Below are 22015 nucleotides of genomic sequence, written 5' to 3' on the forward strand. Positions count from 1 at the left end.
ATAGATAGCATTGATAAGGCAGCCCCTTTTGTATCTCTGTTCCTTACTGAGCAGATCAGTCACTCAATAGTCTTCGTTCACAGTCGCTGCCATCCACGTCTGTTCCTAAGTCTAGAACTGATATGGGGAAACAATCATTTTTTCCCAGAATTCCCCTTCATCCTGGAACATGCTTGAAAAGATATTCAAGTTTGGGGAGTTAAGTGTCCTTCCCGGTTTTTAAGACAATGTTTTTGATAGCTGCAGTTTAATATTTTTTTATGTATTTTGTATTATTATAATTTTTTTGTATTTTGTATTTTTTTTGTGTTATGTACACGCTGCTATTTCCCTGTTTTGCCAGGTCGCCCTGGCAAGTGGTTTCTAACCTCAATGGGTCTTACCTGGTTAAATCAAAATAAAACTATTACGTTTGGTAGGTGTGGTGAAGCGTTTCCCAAACTCGGTCCTCGGGACAACATTTAGGTTTTTGCCCTAGCACAACAGATTCAAATAGTCAACTCATCATCAAGCTATGGTTATTTGAATCAGCTGTGTAGTGCTAGGGCAAAAACCAAAATGTGCATCCCTTGGAGTCCCCCAGGAACAAGTTTGGGAAACGCTGGGTGCTGGGTCATGATGAAATGAATTAGACATGTACAGGTAACTGCCAAGATAAAGGAAACACCAACAAGTGGTTTAATAGGGCATTGGGCAACCACGTGCCGCCAGAACAGCTTCAATCTGTCTTGGCAGAGTCTACCAGTAGAGTCTGGAACTCTATTGGAGGGATCCAACGCCATTCTTCCACGAGAAATTCCATATTGGTGTTTTGTTGATGGTGGTGGAAAACGCTGTCTCAGGCACCGCTCCAGAATCTCCCATTAGTGTTCAATTGGGTTGAGATCTGGTGACACACACACACTCTCTAAACATGCTATGTTTCTTTGAGACCCCTCTTTCAGTCACAGATAGGTCTCTTCTAGCTACGGTAGCCAAAATAACAGACAACTGGGTAATTTTATACGTGACCCTAAGCATGATGCGATGTTTTAATTGCTCAGAAACCACACATGTGTGGAAGCATCTGCTTTCAATATACTTTGGTATCCCTCATTTACTCAAGTGTTTCCTTCATTTAGTCAGTCCCATGTATATTCTCCACATATTCTCCCTGCACTCCTTAATAATGGATTAGCTCTATTGGATGACTAAATTAAATGGCATTACATTCTTGGAAAAATAATATATGCTCACTGACAATACATTAGGCAGAGAATTCCTTTGACATGCGTAATTTACGCCCAAAATGCATGGTGTGTGCACAGATAATTAACCTGGAATTGCAGGCTCCAGTTGCCGTCTTGACAAAATGCCCAGCGTGTGTGCAAAGAATTCGGTCCTTCCTACATATCTAGTATTTAAAAATATATATATATATATATATTCCTACTAATGACGTTGAATAATTTGCTTATTATGACATGTAGATATTGACCTAAATTGTTATTGTAAAGAATATCGTGGGAGGAACAAACAACGTTTTAGTTGAATGGTATGGCTGAAAGAGCTTGAACGACTGCATCATGTAAACTACATTTATAAAATGATACACCTAGAACACAAGTTCAACAAACAGTTTAAAACTCAAAATCAAAAGGGAGTTTAGTTGATTTTAATGTCCATTACATATTGCACATGCAGCAGCTACTCAAATAACCCCCCCCCAAAAGACATCATTTAATTCATCAAATGCACTTGAATAAATGAAAGTAGAGTACAATAGACACAAACCTAGATGATCAATAAATTAAGTGCATGGAGGTGGTTGGGTAATGCTCAGTGCATGGAGGTGGTTGGGTAATGCTCAGTGCATGGAGGTGGTTGGGTAATGCTCAGTGCATGCATAACCAGGTCCCTTCCATGACCATGCTTCCCTGTCATAAAGGACATCATCTCCTCCTGTCCTCTCCCTCAGTAATCCACTGACGGTAGTGTCACCATCCTGGTGAACTCCTCGTAGTGCACCTTGCCATTAGACTTCACGTTGGCTTCTCTGAATAGCTCGTCCACTGCAAAGTTTAGAGGGGAAATAACTTCATGTTAATTCGCTGATCTGGGACCAACAACAAGTATGTTAGCAGGTAGAAACTTTTAAAAAATAACTCCATTCAAATGATGTGTTTTATAATTTGCAAATTTACACAAGAATCAGTTCATGTATGTGTTGACACATTTGGTATTTTATTCGGATCCCCGTTAACTGTTGCAAAAGCAGCAGCTACTCTTCCTGGGATCCACACAAAATATGAAACATAATACAGAATGACAAAATACAGAACATCATTAGACAAGAACAGCTCAAGAACAGAACTACATACATTTTTAAAAAGGCACACGTAGCCTACATATCAATGCATACACACAAACTATCTAGGTCAAATAGGGGAGAGGCGTTGTGCCGCGAGGTGTTGCTTTATCTGTTTTTTGAAACCAGGTTTGCTGTTTATTTGAGCAATCTGAGATGGAAGGAAGTTCCATGCAATAAGGGCTCTATATAATACTGTACGTTTCTTGAATTTGTTCTGGATTTGGGGACTGTGAAGAGACCCCTGGTGGCATGTCTGGTGGGATAAGTGTGTGTGTCAGAGCTGTGTGTAAGTTGACTATGCAAACAATTTGGGATTTTCAACACATGAATGTTCCTTATAAAAAGAAGTGATGCAGTCAGTCTCTCCTCAACTCTTAGCCAAGAGAGACTGCATAGTATTTATATCAGCCCTCTGATTACAATGAAGAGCAAAACGTGCCGCTCTGTTCTGGGCCAGCTGCAGCTTAACTAGGTCTTTCCTTGCAACACTGGACCACATGACTGGACAATAATCAAGATTAGACAAAACTAGAGTCTGCAGAATGAGGATGACTTGACCCACTGGGACAGACATCAATTCAATTTCATTGAAATGACGTGGAAATAACGTTGATTCAACCAGTGTGTGCCCAGTGGGGAAGCTCCCATCTGCATGTGTATTTCCATAGGGTCTCTTGGAGCCACTTGGTGCATCACAACAGTCTAAAGTGGCCTTGTTTCTGCACCTATTTAACCCTTTACACTCCTGTTAATTGGCCTATGGATAGGGCCACATAATAAAAAAATAAAAAAAAGGTACCCCCTTTTTCTCCCCAATTTCGTGATATCCAATTGGTAGTCACGATCTTGTCTCATCGCTGCAACTCCCCCAACGGATTCGGGAGAGGCGAAGGTCGAGAGCCATGCGTCCTCCGAAACATGACCTGCCAAGCCGCGCTGCTTCTTGACACACTGCTTGCTTAACCCCGAAGCCAGTCGCACCAATGTGTCAGAGCCCGGCCCGCCACAAGGAGTCGCTAGAGCACAATGAGACAAGGAAATCCCCCCCCGGCCAAACCCTCCCCTAACCCGGACGATGCTGGGCCAATTGTGCGCCGCAACATGGGGCTCCTGGTCACATCCACCTGTGACACAGCCTGGAACTGGTTAGGGCTACCTTGACATGTTTCTTACAGAAGAAATATGAAAAGCATAAGCATGGTAGAAATTGAAAGGGAACAGTTTAGAGATTATTAGACCAAGAGGCGAGGACAACAGTTTACCTGACAAGACTGAATACAAGCACTTGATTTTATGTGCATTTTACATTATGTACTTTTTTGCCACATTTGTTCATAACAAAATGTGAAAATACTCTGGATACATTCAGAAACATGATAATATTCCTGTAAAATGTGTTGTAGTTGCAACATAAGACAGAACAATAAGAGGTTTGAGAGAGAGGTGTAATTGGTGCCTAAGTGGCCACACACCTCTCCAAAGTGTGCACATTTCCTAAGAAATGTCAATGCACTTTTATGACTAAAAAAAAAGGCTTCAACTGTAAGGTGCTTTTTTGAGCTCCTAGCTGTGCCGTTGAGGAATTAGAGCGAGGACACGTGTAGTTATTTTGTTTGGAACACAACCCTGCAATCACACAATTACTGTTGTTGTTTAAGCAATCCAAGAACGGTCCATTATAAATCAATCTGGGTCAGATGGGAATCGTTTGAAAGCTTGTTCTATTGCCAACATGACTAGCTAAGTAATACAATATGATATGAAAGTGCTAGGATTTCAAAATGCAATTTAGGGAAACATATCGTAAATTTGGTGTGCATAGATTGGTTATCTGACAACGTCACGTGATTCAATGGGGTAGAAGTCATGTTGTGATTCTGGATGGCCAGTAGCTACCAACAATGACAGGAAGCTGCCATGAGAGGAATTGTAGTTTTATTTTCTTCTTGATAACATGTCTTGTTTTGAGGTGTTTGGACAGATGTCGTGTCTCTGCTAATATGGCAAACATTTGCTGGCTAGCTAACCAACAACTGTAACAATGTATTTGAGAGACAAGTGCTCATTGTGCAAATATATTTATTTTCAATAAATACAAATATATTTAACGTTTCAACAATCTAAGCCAACCCCATAGTTGCGCGGTTGTTGCTAAACAACCAAACCAGTCTATAGAAAGGCATCATGAGTGCATTCAGGTGCGTGTGCCAAGGCAAATGTTCTTCACTGTAGACAGACAGGCTCATTCTGTTCAAAATAAACCAGGGTATGACGCCATGTCTTCTTGTAACTATACATCAAACATGGTGATCATAAACGCTTTATATGAAATTAGATTTATGACATGGAAATGTGAAGTGCACATTTGGACTCACGGGTGTTAGGCTTGTATGACATCAACTCAGTATTTATTATAATCCTCAACGTTTCATCTTTCACAATACATGGAGTCCTCTTAATTTACAACGTTTCCCTCACGCAGACAAAACATTTTAACAAGTTGCCCAATTCCCTGGAGGGATCAACGTTTCCCTCACGCAGACAAAACATTTTAACAAGTTGCCCAATTCCCTGGAGGGATCAACGTTTCCCTCACACAGACAAAACATTTTAACAAGTTGCCCAATTCCCTGGAGGGATCAACGTTTCCCTCACGCAGACAAAACATTTTAACAAGTTGCCCAATTCGCTGGAGGGATGGGGGCAACTTCTTGTCACTGGAGTGCTCAAATTCAGATCGCTTGTCAGTCAAAACCCAGACAGAGCTGTGAAGCACAGAGCCTGAGCTCTGACGTCATTTATAGCATGTTACTGTACAGACACTGAGATCCAATCTTGGTGTTTATCACTGTCCAAATCTGCCATTTTCAACCCGTATACGGGTACAAGTGTTAAGGGTTAAAAGAGCTGAACTGATAAACTAATACCAGGTAAAGTTATACCAGTTATATTTCACTTTTTATTTTATTTACCTCTACCATGTGTTCAGACCAGTGCAGATGATGTATAAGAGATTGTAAGAAGGAGCCAATTGAGACTGTTGAGCTGCACTTTCAGTTCCAGTTTCCCAGAGCCAGATTCAGCCTACCTACTGCTCCTGCATTATACAGCATTTTCAATAGAGGCTCCATTAGGCATTATATCTAGTCTGGTCTTAATCCATGTCAGCTAAAACCCCTAGTGATAGAAACACATTGTAGTGTCATGACGTTGGCCTCTTTGAGTACAGGGAGGACAGTTGACCCCCTCCCCCCTTGCACCATCCCCCAACCTACCTCCCCCCACCCAGGCCCTGTGTGAAAGGGTTGTAAAATTCCAGAGGAGAATCTTACAACCACATGGCCCAGTTGAGACACAGAGGGGTCCCATAGAGAGACACAGGAAATTCTTCCAACTCACAGAATTGGGGAACCGAATGACATTTGTGTTCTGGAGAAGGTATGGAAGATTGGTGAAGAATCCAGCTACGAACTGGTCCGCTTGGTACAATTTTGTGATACTCAGAAGAGACAATATAGCCATATTACCATAAAACGGTTTATATAATAGCCTCAGCCTTGAGACTTGCATACACATGGTTGTATAGAATGTATTAATAAGGATAAAGCTATTTGTAATACATTGAGATGCTATGTACTGATGTTAATGTGATAGAATTGTATTTTTGTACCAAGCTTAACTCAGTCATCGGCACGCCTCCAGGGACACAGACAGGACCAGGCGTCATGTGACAAGCTGTTCTATGTCACTATAAAACATACCCTGATTTACATTTCTTCAGACCCGGCCTCCACTCCATTGCGGGTTGGCCAATAGGTTTGACCATCCAAGTACTCTACTGAAAGTGAACTATACCACGTGGTTAACTTTTAGACTATTGATACCGACAGAATAAGAACAAGTCTTTGATATTAATTATTAGTCTGCAGCTAAGTAAATTATATCATTGAACGCGAAGACCAACGAAACATCCATTCTATGACGACATTAATGAATGTCGCTTTGAAAGATCCATTCTAACCGAGAGAGAGAGAGAGAACTCTCCAACCGAACGACGCTTCAACAAGGATCCCGACGACACACTGAGCGTAAATATTTATTGATTGCAATTGTTCCCGAATGAGTGAGCGTTCAATTGTCAATAGTTAATATTGATGAACTCTGTGTACCTCCTCAGCTGAACATTTTATGACCCATTGTTCTACAAGACACCAGCCATGCCTGTTTTAGCCCACTAGGGCACATTACTCTACCAATTCTTTGTGATGATAATTACTGTTTGTTTACTTTATGTGAATTACTTAGTTTAGTAAATAAATGATTTTAAGACAATTGATGTATGGATGATTTTAGTAAAGACTGGGTTCGTGCAGATACAACAATTTACGACGTTTGGAATGAGACTGGACGCGAGGTAAAATACACCATTTAAACCAGAAGAATAGAATATAATATATAATGTTATAATATAGGAAAGTTATATTAGGAAAATTATAACTTTGTAATCTGAATATTTTCCTTGGTGCCCCGATCTCCTAGTTAATTACAATTAAACGATTAATCAGTTTAATCGCGTGATAATAATTACAGGGAGTTAATTGATAAACATGTCTTCAGTTTAATGGTACCCCAAAGACACGACAGTAGGCTACCTTCTTTATCAGTTAGCTTCTCTCCCAGCTTGGTGAGCTTGGCCCGGAGCTCTGAGGCCAGGATGTAGCCCTTCTTCTGCTTGTCCGTCATCCTCATGGCCTCCAGGATTTCCGCCTTGGGGTCCTCCTGCTGGATCTGCCGATGCATCATGGTCAGGAAGGTGGAGAAGTCTAGCTCGCCCTTCTTATCTGGAGAAGGAAGGATATTAGTAGAACTAATCACCTGCAAAGGGCACCATTGATCCAAAATAGGCCTAAATGCTGCTGTTAAAGTGACTGGTTATCTGCTACATGGCCGAGTTGTGGTATATTTTCATACAACTGTACTGAGCATTGTTGATTATTCCTTACTTCTTCAATAAAATAACGTGTTAGGGTTGCGTAGTGTGTCAATATGGCTGCATTTACACAGGCAGCCCAATTCTGATATTTTTTCCACTAATGGATCTTTTGACCAATCACATCAGATCTTTTCACATCTTTTTCAGTGCTGATCTGATTGGTAAAAGAAAAACAACTGAAAAAAGATCAGAATTGGGCTGTCTGTTTAAATGTGTAAAATAATGAACTGCAAATGGGCATAAAGTTCAGAGTAACAGAGCAGGAAAACTTTTTGACTCTGAGAAAAACATTCTGTTCAATATTGTAATCGGGAAGTTGGGGATTGATGGAAAAAAATTCTGTTGAGTTAAACGTGTTCTAACCAAAGCCACTTTCACATGACCAAATCAGTTAATTGGTTTTAATATTTCTCAGTACTTCCCCCAGGTTAAAAAGTTCAGTGCAGCAATTATGAAGAGCTGAGAAAAGATGAAATAATTGTTTTAATGTAATAAATGTAATTGGAACAGGCTTGGGACAGATTTCAGCTAAAGTGTAGGTTACACTCAATGTGACAACTTCTCCCTCTACCCATCCCCCAAGTAGCGGCTTGCCTGCCTACTAAATAATTTACAGCCAAAACCTCACTACGATTCATAGACAGTATGGCTAGATCAACAGGTGTCTAGAGCCGCCTCAATATTCTAATGGCTTCTGCTTCCCTGCTCGTTCCCTTCATCTACACTGATCTTTAAACATGCTGTGGCAAAGCAGGTGAAGGAGGTGAAGGAGAGGAAGTCCCTTTAGAACCCTCAAACTCAACCAGTTCCACTGTGTTTTTTCATCATTCCCATCTAATCAGGGACTGATTTAGGGTGCAGTTAATTATCAGGTAGAACAGAAAACCAGCAGGCTCCAGACCTCATAGCGTAAGAGTTGAATACCCCTGCTATAGACTATTGAGATGCCCCCAGGGTAAGTCACTCTAGACCAGGGCTCTCCCAACCCTGTTCCTGGAGAGCTACCCTCCTGTAGGTTTTAACTCCAACCCTGTTCCTGGAGATCTACCCTCCTGTAGGTTTTAACTCCAACCCTGTTCCTGGAGAGCTACCCTCCTGTAGGTTTTAACTCCAACCCTGTTCCTGGAGAGCTACCCTCCTGTAGGTTTTAACTCCAACCCTGTTCCTGGAGAGCTACCCTCCTGTAGGTTCTCACTCCAACCCTGTTCCTGGAGAGCTACCCTCCTGTAGGTTATCACTCCAACCCTGTTCCTGGAGATCTACCCTCCTGTAGGTTCTCACTCCAACCCTGTTCCTGGAGAGCTACCCTCCTGTAGGTTTTAACTCCAACCCTGTTCCTGGAGATCTACCCTCCTGTAGGTTTTAACTCCAACCCTGTTCCTGGAGAGCTACCCTCCTGTAGGTTTTAACTCCAACCCTGTTCCTGGAGAGCTACCCTCCTGTAGGTTTTAACTCCAACCCTGTTCCTGGAGAGCTACCTTCCTGTAGGTTTTAACTCCAACCCTGTTCCTGGAGAGCTACCCTCCTGTAGGTTTTAACTCCAACCCTGTTCCTGGAGAGCTACCCTCCTGTAGGTTCTCACTCCAACCCTGTTCCTGGAGAGCTACCCTCCTGTAGGTTATAACTCCAACCCTGTTCCTGGAGATCTACCCTCCTGTAGGTTTTAACTCCAACCCTGTTCCTGGAGAGCTACCCTCCTGTAGGTTTTAACTCCAACCCTGTTCCTGGAGAACTACCCTCCTGTAGGTTTTAACTCCAACCCTGTTCCTGGAGAGCTACCTTCCTGTAGGTTTTAACTCCAACCCTGTTCCTGGAGAGCTACCCTTCACTCCAACACCAGTTGTAACTAACCTGGTTCAGCTTATTAACTAGCTAATTATTACAATCAGGTGCGCTAGATTAGGTTTGGTGCGAAAACCTACAGGATGGTAGCTCTCTAGAAACAGGGTTGGAGAAACTTACTGTAGACTATTGACAGTCCCCCCAGGGTAAGTCACTCTCGACCAGGGGTACTCAACTCTTACCCTACGAGGTCCCGGAGCCTGCTGGTTTTCTGTTCTACCTGATCATTAATTGCATACACCTGCTGTCCCAGGTCTAATTCAGTCCCTGATTAGAGGGGAACAATGAAACATGCGGGCTTTGAGGTCCAGAGTTGAGTTTGAGGGCTATAGGCCAGTGGTTCCCAAACCTTGTATAGTCCTGTACCCCTTCAAACATTCAACCTCTTGCTGTGTACCCCCTCTAGCATCAGGGTCAGTGCACTGTCAAATGTTTTTTTTTTTACATCATTGTAAGCCTGCCTCACACACACTATAAGATACATTTATTAAACCTTAGAATGGATGTGAGTTTTTGTCACAACCCGGCTCATGGGAAGTGACAAAGAGCTCTTATAGGACCAGGGCACAAATAACAATAATCATTTTGCTCTTCATTTCGCCATCTTACATATAAAACGTTATTTGTTAATCGAAAATTGTGAATAACTCACTACAGGTTAATGAGAAGGGTGTGCTCGTGTATTTTCTGCACTATGCAATGATACTGGCAGCGACCATGTAACACTTTTACAACATACAGAAGTGCACTGGTTATCAAGGGGCAAAGTATTGACATGTTTTTTTTTTTAAATTGAGAGACGAGCTTAAAGTTCTTTACTGACCATCATTTTCACTTGACTGACCACTGAGATGCCCCCATGGTAAGTCACTAGACTACTGAGATGCCCCCCAGGGTAAGTCACTAGACTACTGAGATGCCCCCCAGGGTAAGTCACTAGACTACTGAGATGCCCCCCAGGGTAAGTCACTAGACTACTGAGATGCCCCCAGGGTAAGTCACTCTAGACTACTGAGATGCCCCCAGGGTAAGTCACTCTAGACTACTGAGATGCCCCCATGGTAAGTCACTCTAGACTACTGAGATGCCCCCAGGGTAAGTCACTCTAGACTACTGAGATGCCCCCAGGGTAAGTCACTCTAGACTACTGAGATGCCCCCATGGTAAGTCACTAGACTACTGAGATGCCCCCAGGGTAAGTCACTCTAGACTACTGAGATGCCCCCCAGGGTAAGTCACTCTAGACTACTGAGATGCCCCCAGGGTAAGTCACTAGACTACTGAGATGCCCCCAGGGTAAGTCACTCTAGACTACTGAGATGCCCCCAGGGTAAGTCACTAGACTACTGAGATGCCCCCATGGTAAGTCACTAGACTACTGAGATGCCCCCAGGGTCAGTCACTAGACTACTGAGATGCCCCCCCAGGGTAATCACTCTAGACTACTGAGATGCCCCCAGGGTAAGTCACTCTAGACTACTGAGATGCCCCCCAGGGTAAGTCACTCTAGACTACTGAGATGCCCCCCCAGGGTCAGTCACTAGACTACTGAGATGCCGCCCAGGGTAAGTCACTAGACTACTGAGATGCCCCCCCCAGGGTAAGTCACTCTAGACTACTGAGATGCCCCCCAGGGTAAGTCGCTCTAGACTACTGAGATGCCCCCAGGGTCAGTCAATAGACTACTGAGATGCCCCCCAGGGTAAGTCACTCTAGACTACTGAGATGCCCCCCCAGGGTAAGTCACTCTAGACTACTGAGATGCCCCCCAGGGTAAGTCACTCTAGACTACTGAGATGCCCCCCAGGGTAAGTCGCTCTAGACTACTGAGATGCCCCCCCAGGGTAAGTCGCTCTAGACTACTGAGATGCCCCCGCCAGGGTAAGTCACTCTAGACTACTGAGATGCCCCCCAGGGTAAGTCACTCTAGACTACTGAGATGCCCCCCCAGGGTAAGTCACTCTAGACTACTGAGATGCCCCCCCAGGGTAAGTCACTCTAGACTACTGAGATGCCCCCCCAGGGTAAGTCACTCTAGACTACTGAGATGCCCCCAGGGTAAGTCACTCTAGACTACTGAGATGCCCCCCAGGGTAAGTCACTCTAGACTACTGAGATGCCCCCCAGGGTAAGTCACTCTAGACTACTGAGATGCCCCCCCAGGGTAAGTCGCTCTAGACTACTGAGATGCCCCCAGGGTAAGTCACTCTAGACTACTGAGATGCCCCCCAGGGTAAGTCACTCTAGACTACTGAGATGCCCCCCAGGGTAAGTCACTCTAGACTACTGAGATGCCCCCCCAGGGTAAGTCACTCTAGACTACTGAGATGCCCCCAGGGTAAGTCACTCTAGACTACTGAGATGCCCCCCAGGGTAAGTCACTCTAGACTACTGAGATGCCCCCCAGGGTAAGTCACTCTAGACTACTGAGATGCCCCCCAGGGTAAGTCACTCTAGACTACTGAGATGCCCCCAGGGTAAGTCACTCTAGACTACTGAGATGCCCCCCCAGGGTAAGTCACTCTAGACTACTGAGATGCCCCCCCCAGGGTAAGTCACTCTAGACTACTGAGATGCCCCCAGGGTAAGTCACTCTAGACTACTGAGATGCCCCCCCCAGGGTAAGTGATGGGCCCTTGATTGCGTACCTATCTTGTGGACCTGCAGGTGTCGGTCGATCTCACCAAAGGTGGGACTTGTCCCCAGACAGCGCATAACTGTGATCAGGTCCTTGGCTTCAATCTTCCCTTTGCGCTTCTTGTCGTACAAGGAGAAACATTCCTTGAACTCTACAGGAAGAGGAAAAACAGGCAAATAATGCACTAATGTTCTGGGTGAAAAGAAACTAAAAAACTAATCATGATAATCCTTTCTAAAAACAGTGCATATTACAATGTCAAAATGCTTTCTCCTCACCAAGGAGGCAATTCAAATGTTCTTGTCTCACAAGTGTAGAGAAATAAGTAAATCATACTTTTAACCTCAAATGGGATTATTATTTTCTAAAATGCCCTTTTTAAAAAGACATTGCTCTCAAAGTTTGTCACAACATTTTACTCTACTGTTCAATATCAATTTATTAAAAAATAATGACATTATTTATGTCCCATGTGACCTCCCACACACCAAAAGAAAAGCTAGCAACAATATAGCACACCTTACCGTTGATCTGAGTTCCTGACAGGAATTTAGCCTGAGGAAAAACACAATACACCATGAATTGGCCTAAACATGTACAGAAATTAGTAAACACAAAACAATTCAATAGTTTTTTCTTACCATGTCTGTAGTCAGAGATCTCTCTCCTAGAATGCACCTGGCTCACCTCACCTGTCTCCACACCCATCTGCCTGCCAGTTCTAAAGTCCACCACAGAGTACATGTTATTTAATACCGGTTGCTGTGGAAACCGAGATAGTGGATTCAAGGTATCATATAATGCTCTCCCTTTCTCTTCTATCAAATAGCTGTGATACTAATAACTACCTTATCATCTGTTATGACAACTAGGATATGTTCAACTACAGCATGGCCATCAGCAGACAAGTTACAGTATATGAATATAATAGTTGAATAAAAAAAGTGACATTCTTCAGTAAGATAAGTAACTTTGTCCATATTAAAAGTAGGCGTAAGTATGATTGATCTTGCTCAACTAATAGAACTCCCGCATTCAATTCAATACCATTTAATGTCTAGTCAAAGGACAATGACAGGATAGTGATGACACTGAATAATATATACATTTCCTGAGGTAGCTGCAATATTTAACATTACCACTAGAGGTCATTGTCTATCAATCCAGCCATGTATTAATACGGCATATAATAATTTGGTATGTGTATAACCCACTACATCTGGCGTGTACTCTGTATTCCGCTCAGTTGGTAGAGCATGGTGCTTAGAGCATGGTGCTTGCAGTGCCAGGGTTGTGGGTTCAATTCCCACGGGGGACCAGTAAGAAATAAATATTAAAATGTATGCTCTCACTACTGTAAGTCGCTCTGGATAAGAGCACCGGCTAAATGACTAAAATGTCAAATGTAAATCTGCTAGAGGAGACATAAACCCTGATGATGTATGTTATACAGTATATGCAAGTACAGGTAAGCATGTCTTCAAAGTTCATAAACATACACAAAGTGGAGTAAGAAACATTTATTACTAAAAAGATCTGATATGAAAATGTTCAAACAACTTACTTGAAGCAATACAATGATGTTCAAGTACATCCAACACTGACCTTTCTTTGAGTTCATTTCAAAGTTTGGCTTATTTTAAATGAATACTGTAACATTGCATACTGTAAGATGGTCATTGTCATGTGGACGGGGTTGGGGGAGTGGTGGGGTGCAACTGTAGAAAAGAGGGGCCTTTCCCAGAATGCAGCACAACACTGTGCTCGATCCAACCTCCATGTGGCGCTTGCTGATGATGTCATTCTGACATTCGGGAGCGGAGCAGATAGACCCTTTATCTGGAGCAGGAAAGTTTCAGACCTGTCAATTCTACAGAAATGCAAGATATTGATGGAATCCATTCAGTCAGTATTAGTCCATTCCACAGGAGGCTGGTGATGGGAGGATGGCTCATAATAACTTTCCTTACTCCATGCAAACCTAACCTGGGTAACTAATTGTTAACACAAACTAGCATCATACTGGCTCCCAGGCTAACACAAACTAGCATCATCATACTGGCACCCAGGCTAACACAAACTAGCATTATCATACTGGTTCCCAGGCTAACACAAACTAGTATTATCATACTGGCACCCAGGCTAACACAAACTAGCATTATCATACTGGCCCAGGCTAACACAAACTAGCATTATCATACTGGCACCCAGGCTAACACAAACTAGTATTATCATACTGGCACCCAGGCTAACACAAACTAGCATTATCATACTGGCACCCAGGCTAACACAAACTAGCATTATCATACTGGCACCCAGGCTAACACAAACTAGCATTATCATACTGGCTCCCAGGCTAACACAAACTAGCATTATCATACTGGCTCCCAGGCTAACACAAACTAGCAATATCATACTGGCACCCAGTCTAACACAAACTAGCATCATACTGGACACTCACCTGTTGTCACTCCTATCAGTGGCTGTCCTTAACGTGTAATGTGTAGTAGGACCAGGGCTCGGGGACGTACAGGTGACCGGGGTATTTCTTACGCAGCACCGGGTCGCTCCACAGCCAGGCCACCCACACGGCCACCAGGCACATGGTGACAGAGAAGCTGGCAAACAGAAAGAGGCCATTGGCGTCTGGGACAGAGCCCTTATGCCGCTGGTGGATCACCGTGGCTACCATAGCTAGGAAGGTGAGGAGGAAGAGTTGGAAGATCTGACCCTCTGTGACCAAGTACCTGAGAGGGTGTGAGAGAGGGGCAGAAGTGAGACCTGCAGTCTAGATACTTTCACTTTCTAGAAGGAAATACCTAAGAGTTGAGCCATGCTTCACACAGTGAAATGTCCTATACTTCAGGTACTTTCAGTACGACATAAATCAGAGTACATTAATCACACAATGGAGTACATTTATCAATTACAATTCAGCAAACCTCTATGACAGTGATCATCAACTAGATTCAGCCGCGGGCCAATTTTTTCTTGAGCAGACGGTCAGAGGGCCGGAACATGATTACTAATCATTTGTAGACTGCAAATTGATTGCAAGAAGCCCAAACAGATATGACTAAAACAATCATTTCAAAACTTGCTTACATTTGTATACGATCACATATATCTTGCTACAGATTTCCAAAATTAAAATCACTTGGAGGTGAATTGCTGGTGTTTTTACAGTCTTTTATGTCTAATAAAAAAAATGGTTTTACAAATCTTTGCTCAGAAAACTTTTCTCAAGTCAAAAGAAGGAAGTAATGAGGGGACTGACCAATAGTAGAGGGCACTGGGTCCGAGTAGCAGCCAACCAGACAGGGGCATCGTCTTCTCCTCTTTGACGTGAGTAAAGCAGCCAGTGAAGTAGAGGAAGAGGATGATGAAGAAAGGAATATACCTGGAGGAAGAGAGAAGGAGAGAACTCAGTTGAAAACGAGTTCATGTCAACTCATTACAAACTCATTGCAAATACTAAACACTGGTCACTTTAATAATGTTTACATACTGTATATAGTGTATTCTAGTCAAGACTCATCCTATATAACTACTGCTGTACACACATTTTCTAGTCACATACTGTCATTGTCTATCCATACTATCATATACATACATATTTATATTCCGGACTCTGATATTGCTTGTTCTAATATTTCTTAATTCCTTTATTGACATTTTTTGGACTTGCATTTGCTTATTGTTTTGTATTGTTCGGTATTACTGCACTGAACATAAGCTTTTTGCTAAACCCACAATAACATCTGCAACGTATGTGTACCCGAACAATAACATTTCATTCGATTTTTAGATATACAGACAAAAATATATCAAAGCAACTCAATTTGAAAAACAGTCATTGTTCAACCACTTGAAAAAGTTTTTAATCTAAGTTATATCATCAACCAATAGCATGTTATGACAGTTCAGCAGAAGAGAAAATTCCATTAAAAGTGATTACCACATACCACATCAAATGTCCCAGTTGTTCATCATAAAAATAAACAAGCTCAAACGAATCAATCTAAAACAAATAAAATAAGAAACATGTTCAAACAATATCAACAGCATGTTTGTTGTTGGTTGATATAAAACAGCATACATTTGAGCTCTACCAGGCACCATCCATTCATTCATCTCGGTTAACCCAGAACTATAATCTTGCGTAATTTGGTCATATTGTATCAGAAGGAGTTGGGTGAAAAGCAGAAGACGTTTCCATCCCGTATGGACTAACAAAGTATATCTTATCTAATAAAAAGGTGTAGCCTACCAGTGTAGCAGGTTTGAGGTCTTTGATGATGGGGTTCTCTCTGACAGACAGGTGGAGCTGGTAACCACTCAGCAGCAGACGATGGTTGATGGAGTCGCCCACCAGGTGGATGCTGGCGCCCATCACAAAGGTGATGATGCTCAGGTACACAGCGGAGCGAGGCCGGGCCCTGGGACTCCGCTCAATCAGCTGCTCGGAGAGGGACGAGAGCACACACACATTAACACACACACACACGTAAACACACACACACATTAACAGGCATGTAAACACACACACACACACACAGGCATGTTAACACACACACACACACACACACACATTAACAGGCATGTAAACACACACACACACACACACACACACACACACACATTAACACAGGCATGTTACACACACACACACACACACACATTAACAGGCATGTAAACACACACACATTAACAGGCATGTAAACACACACACATTAACAGGCATGTAAACACACACACACACCACACACACACAACACACACACACACACACATTAACAGGCATGTAAACACACCCACATTAACAGGCATGTAAACACACACACACACATTAACAGGCATGTAAACACACACACACTAACAGGCATGTAAACACACACACACACACACACACATTAACAGGCATGTAAACACACACACATTTACAGGCATTTAAACACACTCACACACACTAACAGGCATGTAAACACACATACACATTAAGAGGCATGTAAACACACACACACACACACACACACACACACACACACACACACACACACATTAACAGGCATGTAAACACACACACACATTAACAGGCATGTAAACACACACACACACATTAACAGGCATGTAAACACACACAGTCAGTGTGCATGCACACACACGCGCTTAGTATAGCATGTGAGCATCACAAATGAATCGGATTAATTCATTACATATTGAAAAGTTATTATTTTGGACACATTTGATTATCACTGTAGCGTCTTATAGGGCGACTGTGAACTAACGGTATCAACCAGCTTTGCAGTTTGTGTTGGGTGGTTCCAGACAGCCACCCACCTTGAGCAGTAGGAATGGCGTGATGACATTGTAGGCCATGTGAAAGTAGTCTCCAGCACTGGGCTTGTTCAGGGGGAACCACTCCAGAGGGAGAATGATCTGAATTAAATCATGGATACAGCACAGGGTTGCATTCATAGCATAGCCTAGTTATATCAGCATTCAAGTCTATTTGTCTGTTACACTTTGTTATTTACTCAAATATATTATTGTAGCAGGGTGGTTCCACGCCAGGACAGGCCGGAAATATTTTGGGTATCACGGATTATGGCAATTCTCACATAGAAACTTAACTGGAAGGAAATATGATTGACATGCTTTTTACACTTGCAACACAATGTTTTTTTTTATTTGAAAATCCTGTTGACAGTGTCTCCTGTAAGAACCTCTGATCCATGAACAGTACGTGATACAGACATCTCAGTGTCATTGTACTCCTTGCAGGCCTGGGCAACTCCAGTCCTCAGGGGCCTGATTGGTGGCACACTTTGCCCCAGTCCCAGCTAACACACCTGACTCCAACTAATCATGATCTTCAGCTTAGAATGCAATTAGTTTAAATCAACTGTGTTTACTAGGGATGGGGGAAAAGTGTGACACCAACCAGGCCCCAGAGGACTGGAGTCGCCCAGGCCTGCCTTATAGTGTGCTTTAAAATATGGAATATGTCTTGAACATTCATTTATTCAACATAAAACATTAATATCTCAAAGTACCTTTTTTGATGTAGCATATATTTTTTTTACATTGTTTAGAACAATATAGTCTTAAAACTGGTCAAATTTCTAGAGTGGCTCTCTGGTACTTTAGAAGATATGACCCATTTATAAATGTATAAATCATAGCCCTCCTTTAGGATTGCACATTCAGCAAATCACCAGCAGAGGGAGTTCCATTTGAATCAATTTTCCCATTCACTCTGTTGTTGGTGGTAATAAAATGCATCGTAACTTCAGAATTAGCAGACAACCAACTCTGGAAATGTGATGTACTTATAGAGTATATTGTTCCAACCAACGTCTTAAAATTAGGAAAATCAAAAAGGGTACTTATGAGTTTTATGTTGAATAAATGAATGTGACAAATTGAATTTCAGAACTTAAACATATTCCATATTAGTGATAGGGGCTATAAAAAATTAAAATCTATAGTTCCATATCGCATTATTATTGTGGGCGATATCATATCGATACTTTGATTACAAGTATAGATTTTTTTTTTTTTAAATATCAAACTCACCAAAACTCATCTTTTTAAATAGTGAGCCAACATGTTTTCAGCACTTTTTTCCATGACTGATCAAAACTAATTTCCCCATGCTCTCTCTTATCTCTCCGTAGCAGACAGTGTATCAAATAGCAGAACCGTGAGAATCGCAATACATGTCGTATCGGCACCTAAACATGGTGATAATGACGTATTGTGAGGTCCCTGGAAATTCCCTACACACACTAAGGAGTATGACTGCACGGTTCATAGGGTCTTACTGTAGTGGAAGAATGAGAGAAGGTGTTCTACTCGAGACTAGCGACTTGCTGGCGCTGAGGCCCAGCTTGAAGACTCAGTCATGATTCATAACATTGTTTGGATGGCTGACCATCTGTGGGCTATCACAGAGGTCAAACACACCTTCTTTGTGGTTTTCTCCGGGGAGAGACGTTCCCATGGAAGTCCTGGGGTCAGTGACGCCAGGAGAGATGGGGAAAAGTGATGAAACTTCAATAGACTAAATGAATGTTACTGTGTGAATTAAATTGTCATGTTTGGAATGTTTCAAGAGTTCATAAAGCGCAACGAATTTGAATATGTTTTATTGTACTGTAAGTGGTATGGATTTATTGTTACAGGGAAACTGATATCTTGTTAGTCGGATTGCGGATAGTTCAAAGAGCAGCGACACAGGGGTGGGCTCCTACCATTTAAATTCAGCTGATTAGAATCTGGTTGTGTTTTCCTGTCTTTTGCCTTTGATTGTTAACTCAGGTTGGGGATGAGTTTCTGCTTGAATTTGACAGTTTGAGAACTTGCTAGCAAGCTGCTGTGTCGCGCACTGCTTTTTCTTTTAGAGATGATTCTGAACTGAAGACGGGTGTAACTACGTTAAGCCTATTGGTGACAGTCATTTACTCTGAGTATTCTGTAATGTATCATGTACACTTTCTTTCTTCTGTTAATTATTTTGTGACTAAAATGATATTAGTTGAAATTAGTAAATTGATTCCTCTTTCTACAGATTAATTTACTATACGCTTATAATTTACGTCTATCGATAGTTGTTTTTTACACTACACATTCTTGGATACCACCTTGACATCTCTGATCTGCTTGCCTCAATAAATGACTGCTAGAACATTGGTTGCCAGGATAAGCCATTTGTAACAAGTCTCTTAATAATTTTATAACGGTGCAAGTTAGATGTTAATTCTATTCAGAGGTAATTCAAGGCTCGCTGCCTTCACTAGGTTTATCCAGAGATGTACAGGTCCTGTTGTATTTATTCACATAATATTACAGTCAGATTGATCAATGTAGTTTATTATTATATTCAACATACTTTCTACATAATGGTTGGATAATTTCAACCAAACTACATAACAGCAGGCATGTATAGGTCTAAAAAGGGCCTACATTTTGTATTAAATAGCTTGTTTGTTACAATAGTTCAAAATGGCGTGGCCAAACATGAGAATGAAGGGTATGGTTTGTGCCAGAAAACATTTATCAACCTATTAGATGTCAATCAAATAATGTTTGTTCGTGTTCATTCATTATGATTTGTTATGACAGTTTTAAGACAAGTCATGGAATCTAAATGACTTCGTTAACAAAAGACCAACACAAAGTTAACCTGCACTTACCCTTCCAACACATTGAACAGGCGGGGAGTGGAAATGTGCAACAGCCTGTTGAAATACCCCTCCACATGAAGCTTCTATGGTTGACTAAAGTCATCCATCATGGATTTGTGTCATCAATCATTTCCTTCAAGATGTATTGCATTGTTATGGAGTCACATACTCTATGTGGTAGGCCTATGCCTCTTTGGGATATGAGGTAGTCTAAAATGGCCACTTTCATCATGATTTCCTCAAAAATGATTTGTAATACAAATGTAAAAAAGTATGTCAAATATCCTTTACCCCAATGAAGTTTCTATGTAAGAATTTACATTTTTTATGTAACCTTTATTTAACTAAGCAAGTCAGTTAAGAACAAATTCTTATTTACAATGACGGCCTACCCCGGCCAAACCCTCCCCTAACCCGGACGACACTGGGCCAATTGTGCGCTGCCCTGTGGGACTCCCAATCACGGCTGGTTGTGATACAGCCTGGAATCGAACCAGGGTCTGTTGTGACACCTCTAGCACTGAGATGCAGTGCCTTAGACCGCTGCGCCACTTGGGAGCCCAATTGCCAGAACAACCTGAGATACCCATATTTTTTCAAGCTGTCCTGGTATGGAATCTCTCAGCAGGTTGTCCACACCATTACAATGGGCCTTCCAAAGTCCAGTACCCAGTTTTGCACTGTGAGATAGAACCACAGGTCAAAGTGGAACTGTGGCCTCTTCATTGATGACCCTTTTGGCTTGGACCCTGGTTGGCTTTAGAGAAAGACACATTATGAAGTATGAATTCCTTCCAACTCCAAAACAACATTATACAGAATGAATGTATGAACAAGATGTTAGCCAATATGTAGGAACACAACAGTGCTGTGGTAGGCCTACACCTATATGAAAACACATAAATAATCCTTATCTTTCTGTTCATGTAGCCTACTCTATTATTCATCACTATTACTGTTGTTGGCCTTGATCAACCTCCAAGGTTAACGCCAGTGGGGGAAATAGGAGGAGGACATGTACATAAATAACTTGCATGTTATTCAGTGGGCTGTTTGCCACGGTGGATACACAGTCCAATGCATGTCTTGGGCTTATCAGGGCGACTCTTTCGACGTGCACGGTGCCTTCCAACCACTGGCCCGCTAGATGGGAACATGAAATACTTGCCGATGATATAAACACGTTAATCACAAGCAAACTGTTCAAACCTGGGGTTTGTTGACGACCGAGGTGCATCGCTTTGACGTTTCCGTACCGCAGGTTGCATTCTCTTCCCGATGTCCTTCGACGAAAATTCCCTCCTTATTTTTCTTCTTTGGTGTGGTTAATCGGCGGTTGGCATCCAACCTTATGGTGCATTACCGCCACCTACTGTACTGGAGTGTGGGCCAAAGACAGAAACTATTGTAAATCCTACCTGCCAGTCCCGTTTTCCTTTAAAAAGATGAGAAAACATTTGGGACTGTATCTAATGACGTTCTACTCAGTATCCTCTTTAAACTAATTTCCTGTATCCCCTTCTCCCTCTGTTGGCATGTGGACTAATATGTTGTTGAGTTGTGTTCTTACACTGGTACAGTCATGCCCTATGAGAGATGTATGACTGCGCATGTGCGAAAATAAATAAAGTAAGTTTTCCCCGTTCTGGTTAAAACACCAATGATGAACATGTGTGTTTATTCCTCCGTTAAGTAAACCGGTATTCCTGTCCTGAAGATGTCAGCACCAACAGGTTATGGGCCCAGGAGGGAACATGGAAGCCGATGGAATAGATTATATTTCGACGGAGATGAAAAAAACTACGAGTTATGGGAGACAAAGTTTTTGGGGCACTTGCATTTGCTTGGGCTAAAGGCCGCCATATTGAGCGTGGATGAAGATGAAGAAGACAGAGAGAAAAATGAAGAAGCCTACGCCGAATTGATACACGTTTTGGATGATAAAAGCCTTTCCCTGATAATGAGAGAAGCAGCAGATGATGGGAGAAAAGCGTTGAGGATAT

General features: G+C 42.2%; 2 protein-coding genes across 2 annotated transcripts; both read right to left on the reverse strand.

The window, feature by feature from the left end:
* Nucleotides 1-1613: 1613 nt before the first annotated feature.
* Nucleotides 1614-13047, reverse strand: LOC106562770 (calmodulin-like protein 4). The gene is made up of 5 exons (XM_014127770.2): nt 12465-13047; nt 12348-12378; nt 11834-11974; nt 7003-7191; nt 1614-2051 (listed from the first exon to the last, which is right to left on the reverse strand). The coding sequence occupies exons 1-5, from the start codon at nt 12465-12467 to the stop codon at nt 1954-1956; spliced, it is 462 nt and encodes a 153-aa protein (XP_013983245.1). The 5' UTR covers nt 12468-13047; the 3' UTR covers nt 1614-1953.
* Nucleotides 13048-13328: 281 nt separating this feature from the next.
* On the reverse strand, nt 13329-21338 carry LOC106586616 (ceroid-lipofuscinosis neuronal protein 6 homolog). Its single transcript, XM_045708197.1, has 8 exons — nt 21222-21338; nt 20652-20769; nt 17164-17262; nt 16094-16282; nt 15789-15844; nt 15101-15223; nt 14285-14570; nt 13329-13693 (listed from the first exon to the last, which is right to left on the reverse strand). Exons 1-7 carry the CDS (start codon nt 21278-21280, stop codon nt 14300-14302), a joined length of 915 nt encoding a protein of 304 aa, XP_045564153.1. The 5' UTR covers nt 21281-21338; the 3' UTR covers nt 13329-13693; nt 14285-14299.
* Between the last annotated feature and the right edge of the window lie 677 nt (nt 21339-22015).

The sequence above is a fragment of the Salmo salar genome, chromosome ssa26, assembly GCF_905237065.1.
Source record: "Salmo salar chromosome ssa26, Ssal_v3.1, whole genome shotgun sequence".
Taxonomy (NCBI): Eukaryota; Metazoa; Chordata; class Actinopteri; order Salmoniformes; family Salmonidae; genus Salmo; species Salmo salar.

What these genes read in the sequence shown, in the direction of transcription:
- LOC106562770 (XM_014127770.2), bottom strand. An exon ending in GTCAGGAACTCAGATCAACG is followed by an intron (nt 11,975 to 12,347) that starts GTAAGGTGTGCT and finishes CTCTTCCTGTAG; the next exon opens with AGTTCAAGGAATGTTTCTCC. An exon ending in CCTGCAGGTCCACAAGATAG is followed by an intron (nt 7,192 to 11,833) that starts GTACGCAATCAA and finishes TTCCTTCTCCAG; the next exon opens with ATAAGAAGGGCGAGCTAGAC.
- LOC106586616 (XM_045708197.1), bottom strand. Translation starts at nt 21,280, where the DNA reads ATGCAACCTGCGGTACGGAAACGTCAAAGCGATGCACCTCGGTCGTCA. An exon ending in CGGTCGTCAACAAACCCCAG is followed by an intron (nt 20,770 to 21,221) that starts GTTTGAACAGTT and finishes CTTTCTCTAAAG; the next exon opens with CCAACCAGGGTCCAAGCCAA. An exon ending in CCCAGTGCCCTCTACTATTG is followed by an intron (nt 14,571 to 15,100) that starts GTCAGTCCCCTC and finishes ACACCCTCTCAG; the next exon opens with GTACTTGGTCACAGAGGGTC.